A 17,841-nucleotide genomic window follows, 5' to 3' on the forward strand; every position below is an offset into this window, starting at 1 on the left:
GCAATTGACTATTCTCATCGTCGCCCCAACGCCCCTCGCCGAGAGAAATTCAAATCCCGACAGAAATCACGAAGTGCGGCTTATACGACAAAATTAAAATTTGAAAATTTTATTTGATCGCAATTCTTTATTCTCATCGTCGCCCCAACGCCCCTCGCCGAGAGAAATTCAAATCCCGACAGAAATCACGAAGTGCGGCTTATACGACAAAATTAAAATTTGAAAATTTTATTTGATCGCAATTCACTATTCTCATCGTCACCCCAACGCCCCTTGCCGCAAGAAATTCAAATCCCGACAGAAATCACGAAGTGCGGCTTATACGACAAAATTAAAATTTGAAAATTTTATTTGATCGCAATTCACTATTCTCATCGTCACCCCAACGCCCCTTGCCGCAAGAAATTCAAATCCCGACAGAAATCGCGAAGTGCGGCTTATACGGCGAAATTAAAATTTAAAAAATTTATTTGATCGCAATTTATCATTCTCATCGGCGCCCCAACGCCCCTTGCCGCAAGAAATTCAAATCCCGACAGAAATCGCGAAGTGCGGCTTATACGGCGAAATTGAATTTTTAAATTCGACCGTGTCGGGATTTTGACCGTGTCGGGAATTTGACCTTGTCGGGATTTTGACCTGTCGGGATTTTGACTTGTCGGGATTTCGACCCTGTCGGGATTTTGACCTGTCGGGATTTCGTCTGTCGGGATTTCGTCTGTCGGGATTGTGACTTGTCGGGATTTCGTCTGTCGGGATTATGACCCACACCCAAATTAAACGTATATATATATTACAGAAATCAGTGGAAATCAAGATGAACATCACTGTTCAATATAGAAAAGACACTGCAACGGATACACAACATTATAAGGATCCATATGGAGATCACCTTTGACCAAGTGGGGGCACACCCCACTTCCCATCTCAGAGAGATATCGAAGCGTTCCCGAAGGATAGGTGTGTCCGGAAAGTTTTATTAAAAACAACATAACATGACTACCTCAGACGAAGGCAGCAAAATAAAATAATTTACATAAAAATTGATCGTCAACCCCTGAAGTCATTAAGTGAAGTGATTGTGAATGTGTTATGACAGATACCGAATTAATGCTCTATGAGAGTGTACTATTGTATTAAATATTTTCGATAAACGACTTTGCTTCATAAATACAGGGACTACCAAAGATTCGTGACCGTGACCTGTCACACAGGGGGAATGTGTCCACAAAGTCTGATCTTGACTGGACATCTGTAAACGATTGCTCCGAGATAAAACAAGCCGACATTCAAAAAGAAACCCGTGGTACAAATGTTGGAGTTAGAGTTGACTCCCCTATCATCCAAATTTCTGACATCATATTCGGCATGGTCGGTCTCACAAGGGATTATCATTCAACGCCCAAGCGTGATGATGAAATAAATGACCTTATAATGGACATTCTTCACGAACTATCTCTAGAAGAGAAGAAGGAACTCTCAGATCTTAATGACATTTTTGCACAAAACCTGGAAGATCATAATCAGTCAAACCTACAAGTGTTGACGTCCGTTCCGTCAGATGTCATTCCATCGAGATTTTTCGGTATATCTCCATTTTGCAGCCCGGAAAACTTCAAGAATAATGACGAAAATCTAGTCGATGAGGATTTAGGATCAGTCGATGAGAATGACTTGATTTGTGGTCCTAGGCAAGGCCAATCACCGAAGAACGTTAATTCTGAACGATTGAATCAACGGAAGAACACCATTGAAAATGGCCCAACCTCTTCGAGGCTTAAAGGGCCTAAACAGTTTCTCAAATCAAACAGGGAAAATTGCCAACGAAAGTCGGAAAACACTAATAAATTTTCTAAATCGAAGAATCCCAAGAAAAGCGGCAAAACTCCTGACAAACAGAAGAAAGTGGATTCTAACTTTAAATCACCTTCAAGAACAGCCAAAAGTTCTGACAATTTCATTGGCAAAGAACCATTCAACCAGGTGGCCTCCACTTCTGGAAGTTAGAAGAATCAGGATAACTCGGGCAGTCTATCTCTCCGGAATTTTACCAACAAGGCTTTTGACATTCATGGCATTATTCAGGAGATAATCCAAGTTATTCGCTACTCAACGGGTGAAGGAAAGGATTTTAAATTTGGCATCCCCACCCATCAGCGAAAAAAGGCGGAAAAGCTCCTGGAAATTGCGCATCTATGGGCCGTAGGTACTCATAATGAGACCAAGGATGTCTCAACTCAAACCCTCGTGGAAGATTTTGAAATTCCACTCTCTACTCCAGAGAACCCAGAGCAGTGGATTTCGTATGCACTCCAACTTCCCACCAAACTGCCTACGCCTCTCCCACAGCGTAAAACCAAGAAAAATAGAGAGGAAGAAAGTATAAATAATACCAATGATGTTAGACCAACTAATACCGATTCCAGGAATAAAGAAACTCAAACTCCTCAAGCCAAATCAATTGGGTCAAGGGTTCAACAACTTGCAGGTTATGGAATTAGTGACACCACATATGTAGTGGACAAGCCAGCGCATAATCTGAACCCTAAAACAACTGACAGATCATCTGGCAACAAAGCCGCTTGTAAGTTAAGCGTACCCACTCAATGTTAAAGAAAGGCCGCGGAATTGATAGCAGCACCATCTGAAGTTTGATGTGTCAAATCTTCGACTGATCACGTGGCTCCCACGCTTCTCTTCCCCCTTCCCTTGATCGCGTTATTCCGATTTCAACCTTGATTTATTTTTCAGTCTATTGCTACGGAACCTAAAAATCTTAATTCCCACTAAAGCGTACATTTTTTACTTCTTTACAGGAGACGTACTTGGGCATAAAAATATAAATCATTCAGTAACAATAACAACAATGTTATCGACACTTCAACAGATAAATCTATACTTGTGAACACCCGTCTTCGTGTCATTTTACACCCATCAAATGCACGCGAACTTATTCAATAAATATCATTTTAGTTGGCCCTCAGAAGGCTCGTTTTTATAATTTTAAAGATGAACAATTTGCCAAAATAACCACGAGCAATAGCTAACCAACCTAACCGAGAGTCTTCCCGTGAGTAAGTAAACAAAATGGCGCCGTGATGGGGAAATGACTTTCCTACCCGATGCTAGCAGCCAATCACAGGCCAGCAGGCACCCATCTAAACAGAGAGGGCGCTGATGCCGTTTGGATACCAGTTTAATGATAGGACTGTTTACGCTTACTCTTAATGCAGCTTTGTCTGGCAACGAATGGACTTTGGTTTCTTTCAAGAGTAAAAACAAGAAAAAACGACGGAAATTCAGAGAAACATTGAAAAATGGTCGACAACTTACAAGCGAGTCCGTTAGCTCTGGCCTCAACACAGGAAAACTAGTGAACGGAATTTCGCACAGAGGTTCACTAAGATATCCGGGTGGGCAACGGAGATATTCTCCGCGTGACTCCCATATTGTTAGAGGAAAAACTGGTGCTAAGTTTTGGAACTCAAGCAACAAAATATTTAATTACGGAAATAATCAAAGATTCTATAAAGATAAGAAATATGATGACGCCAAAGATGATGCATATCAAAATCAAAATTCTGGAGAAGAAAGATGGCTTCAGACTATTTTTGTTCAGCCGAATTACACTATGAATGGAATTCTTCGGAACGACTTAATTCAACAACTATGGTACGCCTTTTTGGACGACCAAATTTCGAACATAAAAATAACTTACAGAGGAATTTCTATTCTATGTAACTCAGACTCGGCTCGACAACTCATCAAGGAGGAAATCAATAATAACTTTAAACTGAAGTTTAATTTATGCGTCGGAGCGGATCACCAGTAATTGCAAACTTCTCCAATCTTACGTCGCATATTTTTATTCATATATTTTTTATTTTATTTTTTATTCCTGTGTACATCCTCTATTGATTCAATGGAACCACTGAAACTTTTGCAGTTCAACGCCAACAGAAGCATAGGAGCTACTAGTCTTCTCAAAAAAAACAGTAGAAGAACAGAGCGTAGACATCATACTCATACAGGAACCTAGAGTACCACGGGGTAGTCTAAGGGGAATTCCGGGAATATGGCAAAAATGGACGTCAAAAAATTTGAAGGCTGCCATAATATTTGTTAACAAAGACATCTCTGGTGCCCTTTTCTATGTGAACGAAAACAGCGTAGCAGTTAAAATATTAACTCAATACGGTTATCTTGTCCTGACCTCAGCTTATTCGTCGCCTTACCAAAAACTAGAAGGAGTGCATGTGTGGTGCAGCAGTAATATGTAGGGCCTCCAAAAATGGCTCGGGGATCCATGATGTTCTTAAGTCAGCCACCTCGTTGGGCAATTTGCCTGTTGTGGCGTTGTATTTGTATTTGTATACCTTGGTCAACAATGCCTTGTTTCAATTATCATACAATAACAACGAGATACTGTGGGAGGTGAGCCAGGAGTAGAGTTCAAGTCCGCACAAATATATATTTGTCAAACTCTTAGAAAAGTCTATCTCTCAACCTGTGAAAAAGTATTCTAACTCTCTAAGAAGAATTGGGAACTTTTTAAAATCAATCCAACACCAAATCTCAAATTGCACTCTTCGAATCAACCTTTCAACGGCTGTGGATGAATTGGAGGACGCAACAAATGAATCATTTCAACTCTTTGACGATGCTGGTAAAAAAACGCTACAGGTATCTCGTGGCATGACACCATTCCTCACTTCCTGGTGGACTCGGAAATTGGAAATACAGAGAAGAAAAGTGCGTGCAAGCAGAAGACATCTGCCCAATGCTACGGACGAAAATATCGAAGAACTTCGTACGATTTATAAAAGGAACAATGCAATATATTCTAAATTAATTCGAACGACTAAAAGAACAACTTGGAAGAACCTGGAGAAACTGGAGAAACCGCGAGACACCCAGGCTCTGTCGCAAGAAGCAACGTAAGCACTTCGCCCCCCCCCCCGGAGGGGGGGGGGGAAACAGGGCATCTCCGGTAAAACCAAAATTTATTGATACGTCAAAGATTACATATAGTGCAAAGAAATCAAAAATTATGTAAATCGAAGAATCAAATTAATCAAGTTAAAGTAAAGTGCAACGGGCACGGATAATAAATAATCATGGAAAGTTGTATAAAAATCGTATCGCAAAAGGCGCAATCAGAAATTTGATTGATCAAGGATTGTATCAAATGACAAGAAGGGCAGAGCACCTCATTGCACTCCGGCAGTTCAATACAGTCAGTCTAATTTCTCCGAGACGTCATTAATTAGGTTTGGGATTCATCCTGCTCCTCGCTCGCAAACTGTGCCACCAGCGCACTGTCAGGGTGAAGACGCGGCGATCTCCTTAACGGCGCTGGTACCGGAGTTGCAGGAGCTGGAGGAGACGGATCCCTTATCTTCTCGGGATGTTCCTCGAGGAATTTCACCATTTTTCTTATCTTTTCCTTTGATTCTTCTCGACGTAGTATGCCAAGCATCCATGGTCTGTGTAGACGGGCAGTCGGCGAACGGAAGTGGTAGGGTGTCGTTTCTGGACAGCATGTGGCGTAATGCAGGGGCGTGCCAGGCTCAAGACAAGAGCATTTATCGCTGGCAATCACTTTAAAGCGATGTAAGGTTGCAGGGAAAGGCCCACGACCGGTGACAAATAAGATGAGCTCTCGTGACCAGCCCCTGCTCCTAGTATCTACTTTCTTCATAACTTCATGAGTTGATCTTCCTGACGCCTCCGGCATATCCCAATGCAATTGCCAATTTGCTATCATGTCCCTCCAGAGGAGTGATTTTGCGTGAGAAGCTGGATATAAGAGTTCGTCGTAAAAGACTCCGGTATTGGTCGCTTCTTTGGCCGCCGCATCCGCAAGCTCGTTTCCCCACTGGCCGTTGTGGGCTTTTTCCCAGGAGATGCGTATTGATGGGTGAGATACAAGTATACTCCTTATCTTTCTCGCCATTGCGTTTTCAGAGAGCGGGTTCAGAATGGCCTGGATACTCGAACGGCTATCGGATCTTATTACAGTCTGCTTCCTGTTTGTAGCTGCATCCAGAGCTGCTGTAAATATAGCGAGCATCTCAGCTTGATATACTGAATTATTTTCTTTTAGTTTAGCAGCCCATTTATGCACGATCTCCGTTCCCACGGTTTTTATACAGGCAGCTCCTATACCTGATTCCAGTTTAGAGCCATCCGTGTAATATACGACGGATTTCTCCTCAGGTGTATCATCCTCCGAAGATTCTATTAATACTTGATTGGCCTGCAGAGATTCTGCAGGATGCGAGGTCCAGCCTATAGTTTTTTGCTCGAAGGCGTCCGGGACTAATGTTTCCTCTAACAATGGACATGGCTTGTGAAGCTTTAGAAGACGTGTGACTCTTGCCAGGAATTCTATCTTGAGGGATAATGGCGGGAGCCCCAAGATCACCTGAAGAGCATTCGTAGGTGTAGTTCTATATAGATATATAGAAGGAAGGGTCTTTGTATAGAATCGAGCCGTCTGAACATCTGGACCTTGGGAGAATGCCATATTGAAGCTCCATAAGCTATCATAGGCTCAACCACTGTCAAGTAGAGGGATCTCCTCAGAGCCCGTGTCAGTCCCCACTGTGGTCCAGCCATCAGACGCATCTTCTGAAGAACACGTGACGCCTTTCTCTTCTGTTCTTTGATATGATCTTCCCAGCTAAGTTGCTTATCGATAAACACGCCTAAATAACATAGCACGTCCGTTTTCTTGATGGTTTTCCCTTGGAGCCAGATGGTGGGAGGCAGGGGCGTCGGAAGTGTTTCGAACTTGTGGGTGCTCGTCTTGAGTCCAATGTAGTAAATTTCGATTTCTGAATCAATTCTGTGGGTGCTCGAGCACCCACAGCACCCCCGGCTCCGACGCCACTGGTGGGAGGTCTTTTCTTTGATATCCACAAGAATTTTGTCTTAGCCATAGAGAGAGTGAGCTTATGCATGTGCAGCCAATTTGACACTGTTCTAAGGGCTTCTTCTGCTAGATCACCTGATCCCTTGACAGTAGGGGCAGATGCAATTATCAAAAGGTCATCAGCATAAGCCTGAACTTTGACGTTTGAGGGCCAATTAATTTTCAACAACTCATCCAGAACAAGATTCCATAACAAGGGGCCGGAACATGAGCCCTGAGGTGCACCCTTTTCAAGCTCTTTCACAGCTTTTCCCGCATCCGTGACCAACACCGCTCGACGGTGGTACAAAAGATCCGATAAAATTACCTTGAGCTGTTGTGGTATGGGCGCTATTGCTAGACGGCGGCGTATAGACGAGTATCTGAGGTTATCGAACGTCCCTTCTATATCCAGGGATATGATGGCTACGTCATTACCTCGATTTCTTTGCGTCTTAACCTCTTCCATCATGTCTGCAAGCGCCATTTCTGCTGAACGACCTTGTCGGAATCCATACTGGTTGGCATGCCAGAATCCTTGCCTCTCCGTGTAAAACATGACTCGTTGTACCAAAATTTTTTCCAGTACCTTCCGAAGCCAGAGAGTAAAGCGATAGGGCGGTAAGCTTTTGGGTCTCCTGGACGTCTTCCTTTCTTCAATAAAAGGAGTAGCTTACCTTCTTTGAAATGATTTGGAAAACATCCCAGTTGCAGGCACTTATTGTATAGGGAATGTAAAAGATCTGAAAATGCTTTATTTATCGCCTTGACCATCCTGTTGTTCACCCGGTCTAGACCCGGGGCTTTCCGCATATTAAGCTGGTCAACGATTCTTTTTATCTCTTGCTTAGATATTGTTCTCATATTCAAATCCGGGTCGAAGTACATACTAGAGCTCATACAAGGAGGACCATAATCATCGGAATCAACATCGGGGTAAATGTCATTAAGGTGTCTTTCCCCCGCCTGCAAAATTGTTTCGTCACCAAATTGGCTCATAGTCAGCTGCGGTTTCGTTTTGCGGGACATAGAAGCACGATATACGATACCAAATTCAGAGGCCGTTTTTTCACATAGTGCACGCCAGGCAGATAATTTTGTTTTACAAATCTCTTTACGGTACTGAGCCTGACATTTATTAAATACGATGCGCCGGCGAATTTTGTCCCCCCTGATCTTTCGCTCGTATATATCGTCTTTTCAGAGCCCTTAGCTTCTTGCGTGACACTTCCAGTTCAGTTGTCCACCATGTGCTTTTGGATTTAACTGGCATCTGCGATCCGTTGCTCCCAGGGACTAACGACCTATTACCTGCCTCTTCTATTACTTGATGCACAGTGTTTGTAATATGCTGAAGTTGAGCATACGTTCGGCACTCACGAATCTGCCTTATCAAGACTGGTGTCGTACTTCTGAGGATACGAATAAAATTGAAGAGCTTACGCTGCGTTGTTTTGAAACAAGGGGTTTTAGTTGATGGAGATGAGTCACATATCACCATGTGAATATAGGAGTGACTACTTGCCGAATATTCCTCTCCCACAGACCATTGTATGGCATTTGCTAGAGACACGTGATTGCATATAGATAGATCCGGCCAGCCGAAGGATCCAGTGTGTCCATAGGTCGGTGTGCTGTTGTCGCCATTCAAAAGGAAGAGGTCTTTGGACATAAGGAAGTCTAGGATGTCTTCACCTCTTTCATGATCGGAATAACCCCGTAGAGAGTTGTGTCCATTCCAGTCTACGGCAATAATGATCCCATGCCTTCCATTCTTTACCACGATCTCCTCAATCTCCTGGATGGCTTCTTTTATGTCCTTGTATGGAGAGGAATATGAGCTAGCCACGATCAGCTCCCTTCCGTCTACGTGCAGTTGCACCGCCACCGAGTTATTCATAACCGACAGCACAGCTCCATGAAGTGCTCTGTTGCGGATTATGATCGCAGCCTTCCCATTATTTGATGTCCAGTGTGACCAAGTCAAGGGGAGACCCTTGAGTTCCGGACCTTGCGCTGTGGACCAGACCCAGGGCTCTTGGGCCAGTACTATGTCCACGTTCATTTCGTTGGCAGTTTTTTCTAATAGGTAAGTAGCCGCTTTAGAGTGATCTAAGTTGATCTGAAGTAATGTAATTCCCTGATCTTTACTCAGTAAATTATTATTGGCCATTACAGAATCTATTTCATGATATTTCGTCTACCCTTGATAAGAAGAAAACTGGTGCACATACGATCATTGGCACGGTGATAGACATCGAGATTTGTGCCATGTGCTAGGTTTTGGAAACAGCACTCCACACATCGGTCCTTTCCTTCTCTCCTGAAATCGGGGATCGACGGGAAGTTATATTGATAGAGTTGAGCACCGAATCGGAAACGATCAGCTTCTTGGCAAGATCTGCCATTATCATAATTTGCCTGCCGTCTATAGTTTTTGCCACTACTATAGCTATTTCCATTAAGATGCTTCATATTTTTCGTGCGTCGCTGACGATCTGAGTCAAAGTGATGTCGCCATCTACCACAATCTTGCTGCTTCATAAATAAGCCGCCGGTGCTACCGGATTTGTGATTTGTCAGTAGAAATGTTGGGTGAAGCGGGTTGGCCGACATAAATTTCGAGCATCGGGATTCACTTTTTATCTTTCGCAATCGTTGAGGCCTCGGAGAGTCAATGAAACAACCAGTTTGCTTCGTCCACGAAGTCATCCTTGATGATGAAGCAGAGGAAAACGAAGGATGGGACAAACTGGTAGATCTCTATTACGAGGAGACGGCGCATAATAGCGACCGGAGCAAGGCGAGTCTGGCGTTCCTAAACTCTATCAAGGACCGTTATAGCTGCTGGAGTGAATCGCATCCCAGGAACACACGTCCGGACACGGAAGTGCATGCCTGCAAGGATGATGAACATCTCCGAAGAGCGATGAGATCCTTCCAAATCATACAAGAGAGCCCAGACGACCCAGAAATGCCACTATTCAAACAAACTTTACGCTGGAGCCTCAGCCAAATCATGATGAATGACGACGATTGCTTCTTCGACGAAAATGAGGACATCTGGTCTGAATACTACGACGAGATAAATCGGGACATGCGGAAACGGGCCAAGACCTGGGACGAAATTCCAAGTTACATGCGGAAGAAACCAGTAATGGAATCCCCGGAAACCGAAACGCCCACAGCACAGAAATCCCAAGAAGCAAACACGGCGGCTTCAGGAAAAACTGACCCCCCCCCCGGAAGAAACAACATTAGACATCCCGGAAGATCCCATCTTGCAAGGAGCCCCGGAAGAGCGGCCCGAGACGGGAACGGATGACCAACCGGCAGAGCCGACGGAAAATCATGGAACAGGATCATTATCACCAACGCCTCGGATTCAGGAGAAAAATCCGGATTCACAGGATAAGAATATCCCGAACCAGGGTGACAAGAACCAAGATTGCGAAGCCACCGAAGCAGCTACATCAGGAAGCCCCACCCCCAAGAATGAACCGACACCCAGGAGCGAATCGTACGCAAGTAACGATGACCAAGACACGCCTACAACAGACCAGGCCGACGACACTAAAGCTGGGGAGCATCCGGCAGCAGATCGAGATCATCGCTGCAGTGGAAACCACAGCGGCGGCAACATCGGTGAGGACGACACTCAAACTGGCCACGCCCCCTATGACGTTTTAGCCACAGTGCACCACGACTTCAGCGAAGACCCGCCCATGCAACCAAATCCGAGTACAGAGATCCGCAGCGAACAGCCGGCACTTGACGGGAAGCGTGATGGCGCAGGCACGTTCACAATCGTTACGCGAGCGGACCGGCAGTGGCGGGGCATAGCCCGAGAAATTCGCGAAAAATGCCGTGCACAAGTAAAAGTGAAAATTGTGCGCGAAGTGTATAAAATTGACTTCTGCGGCCCGATGGACTATGAAACCATTCACAAGTACATCGAAAATAGCAATGCTGAAATTATAAGGCAGTCTTCTCTTCGCCCAATGCCCCAACTCTTAGCGTAGTGATAAGAGGCCTAACAGCAGCGCTACCAGTAGATGATGTCAAAAATGAACTTTTCGACGAAGGTTTCACACCCCTAGCAGTGACACAGATTCGATCGCAAAGGAAAAGAAACAAGGGAAAAATCCTTCCCTTATGGAAGGTCGACCTATCTAACGACCCAGAATCAAAGCGCATCCTTGACTTAAAGTTTCTATTTCTAATAAATATCAAAGTAGAACGATATCGGAGAAACCCAAATCGCTCGACGATCGAAACCTGCTTCCGCTGCCAGTCCTGGGGACACCGAGGTAACGTGTGTGAACGACCCCAAAAGTGTATGGTGTGCGCGGGAAGCCATGACGTGAAACTGTGCGGCAACGTCAAAGGTCGAGATACGCCAACCTGTAGTAATTGTGGCGGAAGTCACGTCAGCGGTTGCACAGCTTACAAAAATGAACTGCAAAAAACGCGGAAGCAACAGGAAAACATACCAACTGAAATTAAGGTCAACGAACGTATTGCGTCAACAGAGTTCAGAAAATCACGGAAAACGTACGACAATACGACATTTCTCCCCCGGAGTGTCTGGAGAAAATTCTACGAAAGAAAAAGGATAATCTCCTTGGGAGAAAATGACAAGTCCCCAAAAATAAACGCGATTGGTCGATCTGGTACTACGGACTTGACTACGGAGCAGGTCGATCAGCGAAGATCTGCTGACAATCACAAGCCCAGCTCTACGGACTTCCTGCACTACTTAGACGAAAAGAGTCGAGTTCCAGCCAGGAGTTGCGACGGGGCATGGAAGCAGGCCCGACAAAGTACCGACAAGCCCAGGCAGAGACCACGACCGCAAGCCACCATGAGTAAAGCCGGTAGCACGACCGCCCAAGCTCCGGTGGAAGTCACCGGACCAAGTGAACCTGATGAAGTAGCGTCAATTGCGGAGTCCGAAACTTCCAACGATAGTGACAGCCCAGCGACTGAGATATTCGAACTTGCAAAATTATTTATGACCAACATAATCAAAACAAGCTCGAGGAAAGAAAAACGAGCATTAATGCAAAAATTCTCGAAGGAAGCCGGGCAGCATCTTGCTCAATGAGAAAAAACCAGAGCAGCTCGCGACGAAGTAGCGAGCAACTAAAAAAGCTTTTAAAAGCTTATATTTATCCGGAATTTTAAAACCGGAAATTTTCTATCTTTTTCTTCGCTTCCCTTACCCACCTTTCCAAAAATATTTTCTCCAAAAAAGACAAAAAAACTTAAAAATCGAGGCATTCCTGAATTTATTCAGAAATGGCTCTGAAAAATAATTAAAAAATATCTTCTCAATCCTTTTTTCCTTGCTTTTTAAAAATACTAATACTATTCCTCTTTTTTCTTCACCTTAAAACTAATTTATTTTTTACTTACAAACTGCATATCATGTGACTTTTTTCGTCCAATTAGGTACATGAACGCAACCGGCGAATGAGGTGCGACCATGGCGCAAAGAAGATGACGTCAAAGGAGCGATCACTTTTCCTCCGAAATATTAATAAGTAATATGACTAACAAGTTCGTCCAGACATGTTTGGTTTAAAATTCCTGGTTAATTAATTCTCATTAATTAACCGTGGGTCACCCACTAGACAGTGCTCCCAATTTCTGACTGACATACATGCATTTCCCACATACACACACATTGCTCCTTTCCTTCACAGCGGCTCCCCGCGAGCCGACATGAGGGCAGCTAGTGTTCCCAAGAACAGGCACTGCCAGAAATTCCCATCGTTCGTTCGTTCGAGAGTCAATGAGCTTTTGGAGCGAGTTTCCCCTCGACTCACACGTATCATTCGAAGGTGACCAAGTGTCAAGGACTGTGTATCTCGAGATAGTGTTTTCGTTAGGTATCTCTTCGATACCCCTCAGCGGTTCAGGATTAGCTTGCCACTGGCGTTCTTCCAAAGGCGTTCTCCACTGCACTCTTTTAGTATTTCGGGGGCAGCTCTTATATGTTGAGTTTGCACTTGGCTCACCGTTGTTGTCCCTTCCAATGTCCTGAAGATGAACCGGCCATTCAGAATTACATTGCCGTGGAATTTGATTTCCACTTTTCTGGGCTCTAATGTGCTGTTGTGTTATCTGGGGTGGCCACGAGTCCAAGGTACGTACCTCTAGCTCCTCCTCTTTGGTAGATCTTTCATACCAGTCCGATATGGGTGTACTGTGCTTCGATACTTCTGTTACATGGTCGAACTTACCATATGAACTATTCAAGAGCTGATCACTATGTTGGTCGTTGGTAGAGTTCGTGTTGCTCTTCCTTGTGCAGGTGTCAGTTATTAGAAAGGATGGGCCTGGAGATGCGAGCTTCCTTTGGCGTTGCTGATCTGGCTGGGTTTCCTCATTCAGCTCCTCCTCAAATTTCCCTCCAGTTTCTGGAAGCTGTAAAGACACCTTTGCTCCCATCAGGACAACCGGATTTATCTTTTCTGAGATGAGAACCTTAGCTTTTTTCGTGCAATTTTCCTGATATCATTACATTTTGGACTGTTGTCTTCACTTTTGACGCTTTTTGAGGCACAGTTAAATGCGTCACAGGATGGTGGGGCATTCTTTCCAGAGTTCCCTGTAGAAAAGATATCAGCTGGAGGCCCATAATGTTCAATCGAATGACAATTTCTTGGTGTTATTTTCATCGATGATCTTTTCTTGTTCCTGTCATGCACTGCCTTTACTTCGTCAGTTGTGGCGGAGGGTTGATCGGTGTTTTTCTGAGCCAGCCCTGAATCCTCAGAAGGAAACTCTGCTGTTTCGACCACCTTTAACATTTGTATCCCTAAAGTACCACTTTGTGATCCTAAGGGCGGCTTTGGGTTCTCCAACGAAAGGAACACATGTGTATTCTTCAGAGAATCAGCACCAGTGATTGCCACACCATTTTCCTGAATCGATGTTGCAGATGCCTCTTTCATTTCTAATTTGTGATCAACCTGGTTTATCTCCTCAGCAACTATTCCAAGATCCATCGTTGCAAGTCCTTCCGGGGTCTTCTTAGAAGCCACAGGTGATACCACAGTATGCTCTTCCCTCGGTAAGACGATATTCATATGCTGCTCCTGGCAGTTGAGTGATTGTTCCAATTGGTGAAATTGTATACGCAATTCTTCCTGGGCGTGTAAAGGCACAAATCGCTTGTGCTTTCCTACCGAGTTTTTGCGGGGAGCAGTTAGCCATTCCCATATTCTCCGCACATGCTCATTAGAGAAGACGCCTTCGTAATCTGTCTTGGACAGTGTCAAAGCTCCTATATCCATCTGCTCTGTCTGATCTGCAGTACCCCTATTGTCCCCTACTAACGACATCATTGAAGATTGTAAGGTGCGCAGCTGATTATTACCGTCTGCTACTACACTTCTCTTCAGTGCTCTAAAAGTCTTCATTCCTATGTATAAGCCAGTGCTCAGATACCTATTTTAAATTGTCTTATCCAGCATACCAGTCATTATAGAGGTACGTCGTCGTTCTTTTCTGATTGCCAAGAGCGTTAGTAATGAAAAAGTCACACGTCTTATAAAAGGCAGCAATGTCTCGAGTCAAGTTCCGACAGTGAGACGCAAAGGAACACACTGATGAGAGAGGCCTTTAGAAAACAAAGAATAAGCATTGCCTTGGTAGCAATGTTGAAGCGGCCATAGAGAATGGGACAGATTCTATACTAAGCCTAATTCGGTCAGAAAAATTGCAAAACTCTTGTGAGTTTGACATGAATCAGCACAATTTAGCGCATAGATGATTCGGAATATGAAATCAGAAATCGACACACACATGATTATATTTCTAAATCAATATATAAATCACTTGCGATCGCGCAAAGTTCACTCGAAGTCGCTTCGCCGATTCACACTATGGCCGCTGTCGGAGTCCAGCTTCCATCGGCGGGATGATGGCAATATTTTAGGAACTGCTCCTGCTAGAATCTTGAGACTAGTCTCATCAGAGACCCCACGGTGTAGGTGAAAACGGGAACTAGTGAGCGCTGCTAAAGCAAACAGGAAAATGCCTCCTTTTGGAAGTTGAAGAGGAGCTCCGTAAAAAAGCGTCTGAACAGTTCTGCAGCCATTGTTCCTCCCGCAAACAGAACAGAAGCACCGCCGACGATTGGATTGAAGATGATCCGTTTTCAACTCGTTAATTATATCCACGGGCTGCTGAAATAAAAGTTACCTCCCACCCAGAATTTTAGTCTACACATGGAACTCTAAGATATTGTATTTACGTACAGGATAGCAGGAGTGAAATTTAAAATTGCACAGAAATTATGATCATATATACTTGGAAGAACCTGTGTGAGACAGCTATAGACCCATACGGAACTTTCTATAAAGCCACTATCAAGCATAAATCTCTATCCCCGCAATTGTTCCAAACAACTGAGTTAGATGTTAGTCTCAGAGAACAAGCAGAGCGACAACTCCATAACATTTTCCCAAATAATGAGGTGGCGCTTGATTCGGGGGAATCTTTCAGCATGAACTTGAAAAACAATAACCAAACTAGTGACCGACTTATAGTCCCACAGGAAATCGGCAGGGTGGTTAAATTTCTCAACGTCAAAAAAACTCCAGGTATTGACAGCATTAATAACGTTCTTCTTAAAGCACTTTATGGCAAATATCCCGACTTCTTTCTAACTCTGTTTAACAAATGTTTTTTATTAGAATACATACCATTTCATTTCAAACACAGCAAAGTTTTGCTTTTTCTGAAAAAGGACAAAGACCCAGCACTCCCAAAATCATATAGGCCTATTCATCTCCTGTCTACCATCGGGAAAGTGCTGGAAAAAATAATCTGTCAGCGAATAATTTTCTATTTAGATCGAAACAACTATTTCAGTCCACTACAATTGGATTCCAACATGGTCACTCCACGGAAAATGCATTAATTGAGATCAGAAATGAAATAGATAGACAAAAAGCTAAAAAACACGACATAGCAGTTATCACCATCGATATTGAGGGGGCATTTGATGCCATCAGACATGACCTATTGATGAAGAAGTTGCATGGCCTCTCTATACCTAGTCAACTAAGCAATATCACTAGCCATCTTCTGGTTAACAGAACAGTCTCTATTGATTCACCTGAGGGCCTGGTCTCGAAAACCTTGACTAGGGGCTGCCCCCAGGGATCATGTTCTGGACCACTTATGTGGAACATCGTCATCAATGGTCTCCTGCGCCTAGAATGGCCTAAGAATGTGAGGGTCCAGGCATATGCTGATGATATAACCGTTATTGCTTCGGGCCCTACAGTTCAGGGTGTTGGAAAACTGGCGACGAGAATCCTGAATTTCGTGGCAGAATGGCTGCAAAAGAATAGCTTGAAAATAGCATCGGAAAAAACAAACTTTCTCTGGATTTCACCAAAACGTCCTCCATCTAAAGATAGGAGAGTCTTTCATTAATAAAAAGACCGTAGTTTACTATCTTGAGGGGCGGCAGAAACAAGTTTTTCGTTGAGACGATTTAGTATCAAGTCTATATCAGTATTAACACTTGTTCAACGGGGGGCATATCGTCCCGGTCGCAAGAGAAAAAAAAAAACAGTCCCGGAAAATATATTGTCCCGCACAATACACAACAATATGGCCTAAATATGATGAAATTCTCATTATCGATATAGATTCGAAAGTGAAAGAACCACGATGCACAAAGTAATGGCGTCCAATACCTTCAAAAATTCACAACGTGGCAATTAATGGGTCCGAATACACACTATGACTATTAAAATTTGGCTAATTGTATGTATATATATTTTTCACATAGTACTAGTGACCCCAATAGATTGCTAGTAACAATTAAAATATAAAATGTTAACAGTTACATACAGATACACACGGCGCCATAGTGGCGTTTCGGGGGAAATATTTGTGAGTTTTGAAAACGCCATCCTGAGAAAAATATTACTCAATCCTCTTAGAAAAGTCTACTATTGCAAAGTTTTCAATATGGCCGACAATTCATACACTGAAATAATATAGTTTGCCACGGAAACTTTTTCGCTGTACTAGATTGAAAAATTGCATATTACCGATCCTTTCCCATTGAACGACATGGAGCCACGATGTTCACAACACAGACAGTATTTTTCAATGAATCGCACGGAAATAATCCACCTTGATTCGCACATACACACACACAAGAACGCAGGCGAAAACAATTATAAATATCATCCAAAACAATCGAAATTAAATAGGATGGACGAATTCGATAAACACAACGAACGCGCGCTCCTACCTCTCTCGTACAGAAAATTAACTATCCTCCTACTTAACCGAACGTCCACATTCTTCTGAGTAATTTATAACGAATTGGTACATGTTGGAAGCTGCGTGTACATGTTGTGAACCTAACGTGAGGTTTATTACTGTGTAATGCAGGAGTTCTCGACTTATGGGTCGTGACACTCACTGGGTTCCAAGATAGGTCGCTCAAATCCGCTTACAGCCAGAGATTCTTGAGCTGTGGGTCACGATCCAAATTTAATTTAGGGGCTTCCGATACGGGTAGGGTTGCCAGGTTCGCAAACTGAGAAAGGAGGACGCCTTCGCATGCACCCTTAGCAACGTCAATCACCTCAATTTTCCCAATAGATGGCGCCGCTATTCCAACCAATATAAAGCCTTCAGCAACATTAATTTTTCCCAACTCTAAAACACAACCGCTAAAAAAAGCAAAAACAGAAAAAAAAATTCTGGGAATTTCGACGGCTTTTGGTGAATGCGTTGTGCGGAAAAAACACAAAAACACACAATGAATATGTTTCAAAGTAGAGAGAAAAAAAGTTTCCCCCAAAAAAAGAAAGGAAACTGAAAAAGAGGACAGAAAGGCAAATTTTCCAAAACGTAGGAGGACGCTTAAAACGTCATCAAAA

General features: G+C 43.6%; 2 protein-coding genes across 2 annotated transcripts; both read right to left on the reverse strand.

Moving 5' to 3' along the window:
• Window positions 1-4,594: 4,594 nt before the first annotated feature.
• LOC149065421 (uncharacterized) lies at window positions 4,595-7,475 on the reverse strand. The gene is made up of 3 exons (XM_089254143.1): window positions 6,878-7,475; window positions 5,603-6,513; window positions 4,595-4,609 (listed from the first exon to the last, which is right to left on the reverse strand). Exons 1-3 carry the CDS (start codon window positions 7,473-7,475, stop codon window positions 4,595-4,597), a joined length of 1,524 nt encoding a protein of 507 aa, XP_089110269.1.
• A 579-nt stretch (window positions 7,476-8,054) lies between these two features.
• LOC149065422 (uncharacterized) lies at window positions 8,055-9,089 on the reverse strand. The gene has a single exon (XM_089254144.1). It carries the CDS (start codon window positions 9,087-9,089, stop codon window positions 8,055-8,057), a length of 1,035 nt encoding a protein of 344 aa, XP_089110270.1.
• Window positions 9,090-17,841: the final 8,752 nt, after the last annotated feature.

Source organism: Pholcus phalangioides, unplaced genomic scaffold, assembly GCF_987345545.1.
Source record: "Pholcus phalangioides strain wild (caught in Gottingen) unplaced genomic scaffold, Ppha-v1.0 ptg000040l_1, whole genome shotgun sequence".
In the NCBI taxonomy this organism is placed as follows: domain Eukaryota; kingdom Metazoa; phylum Arthropoda; class Arachnida; order Araneae; family Pholcidae; genus Pholcus; species Pholcus phalangioides.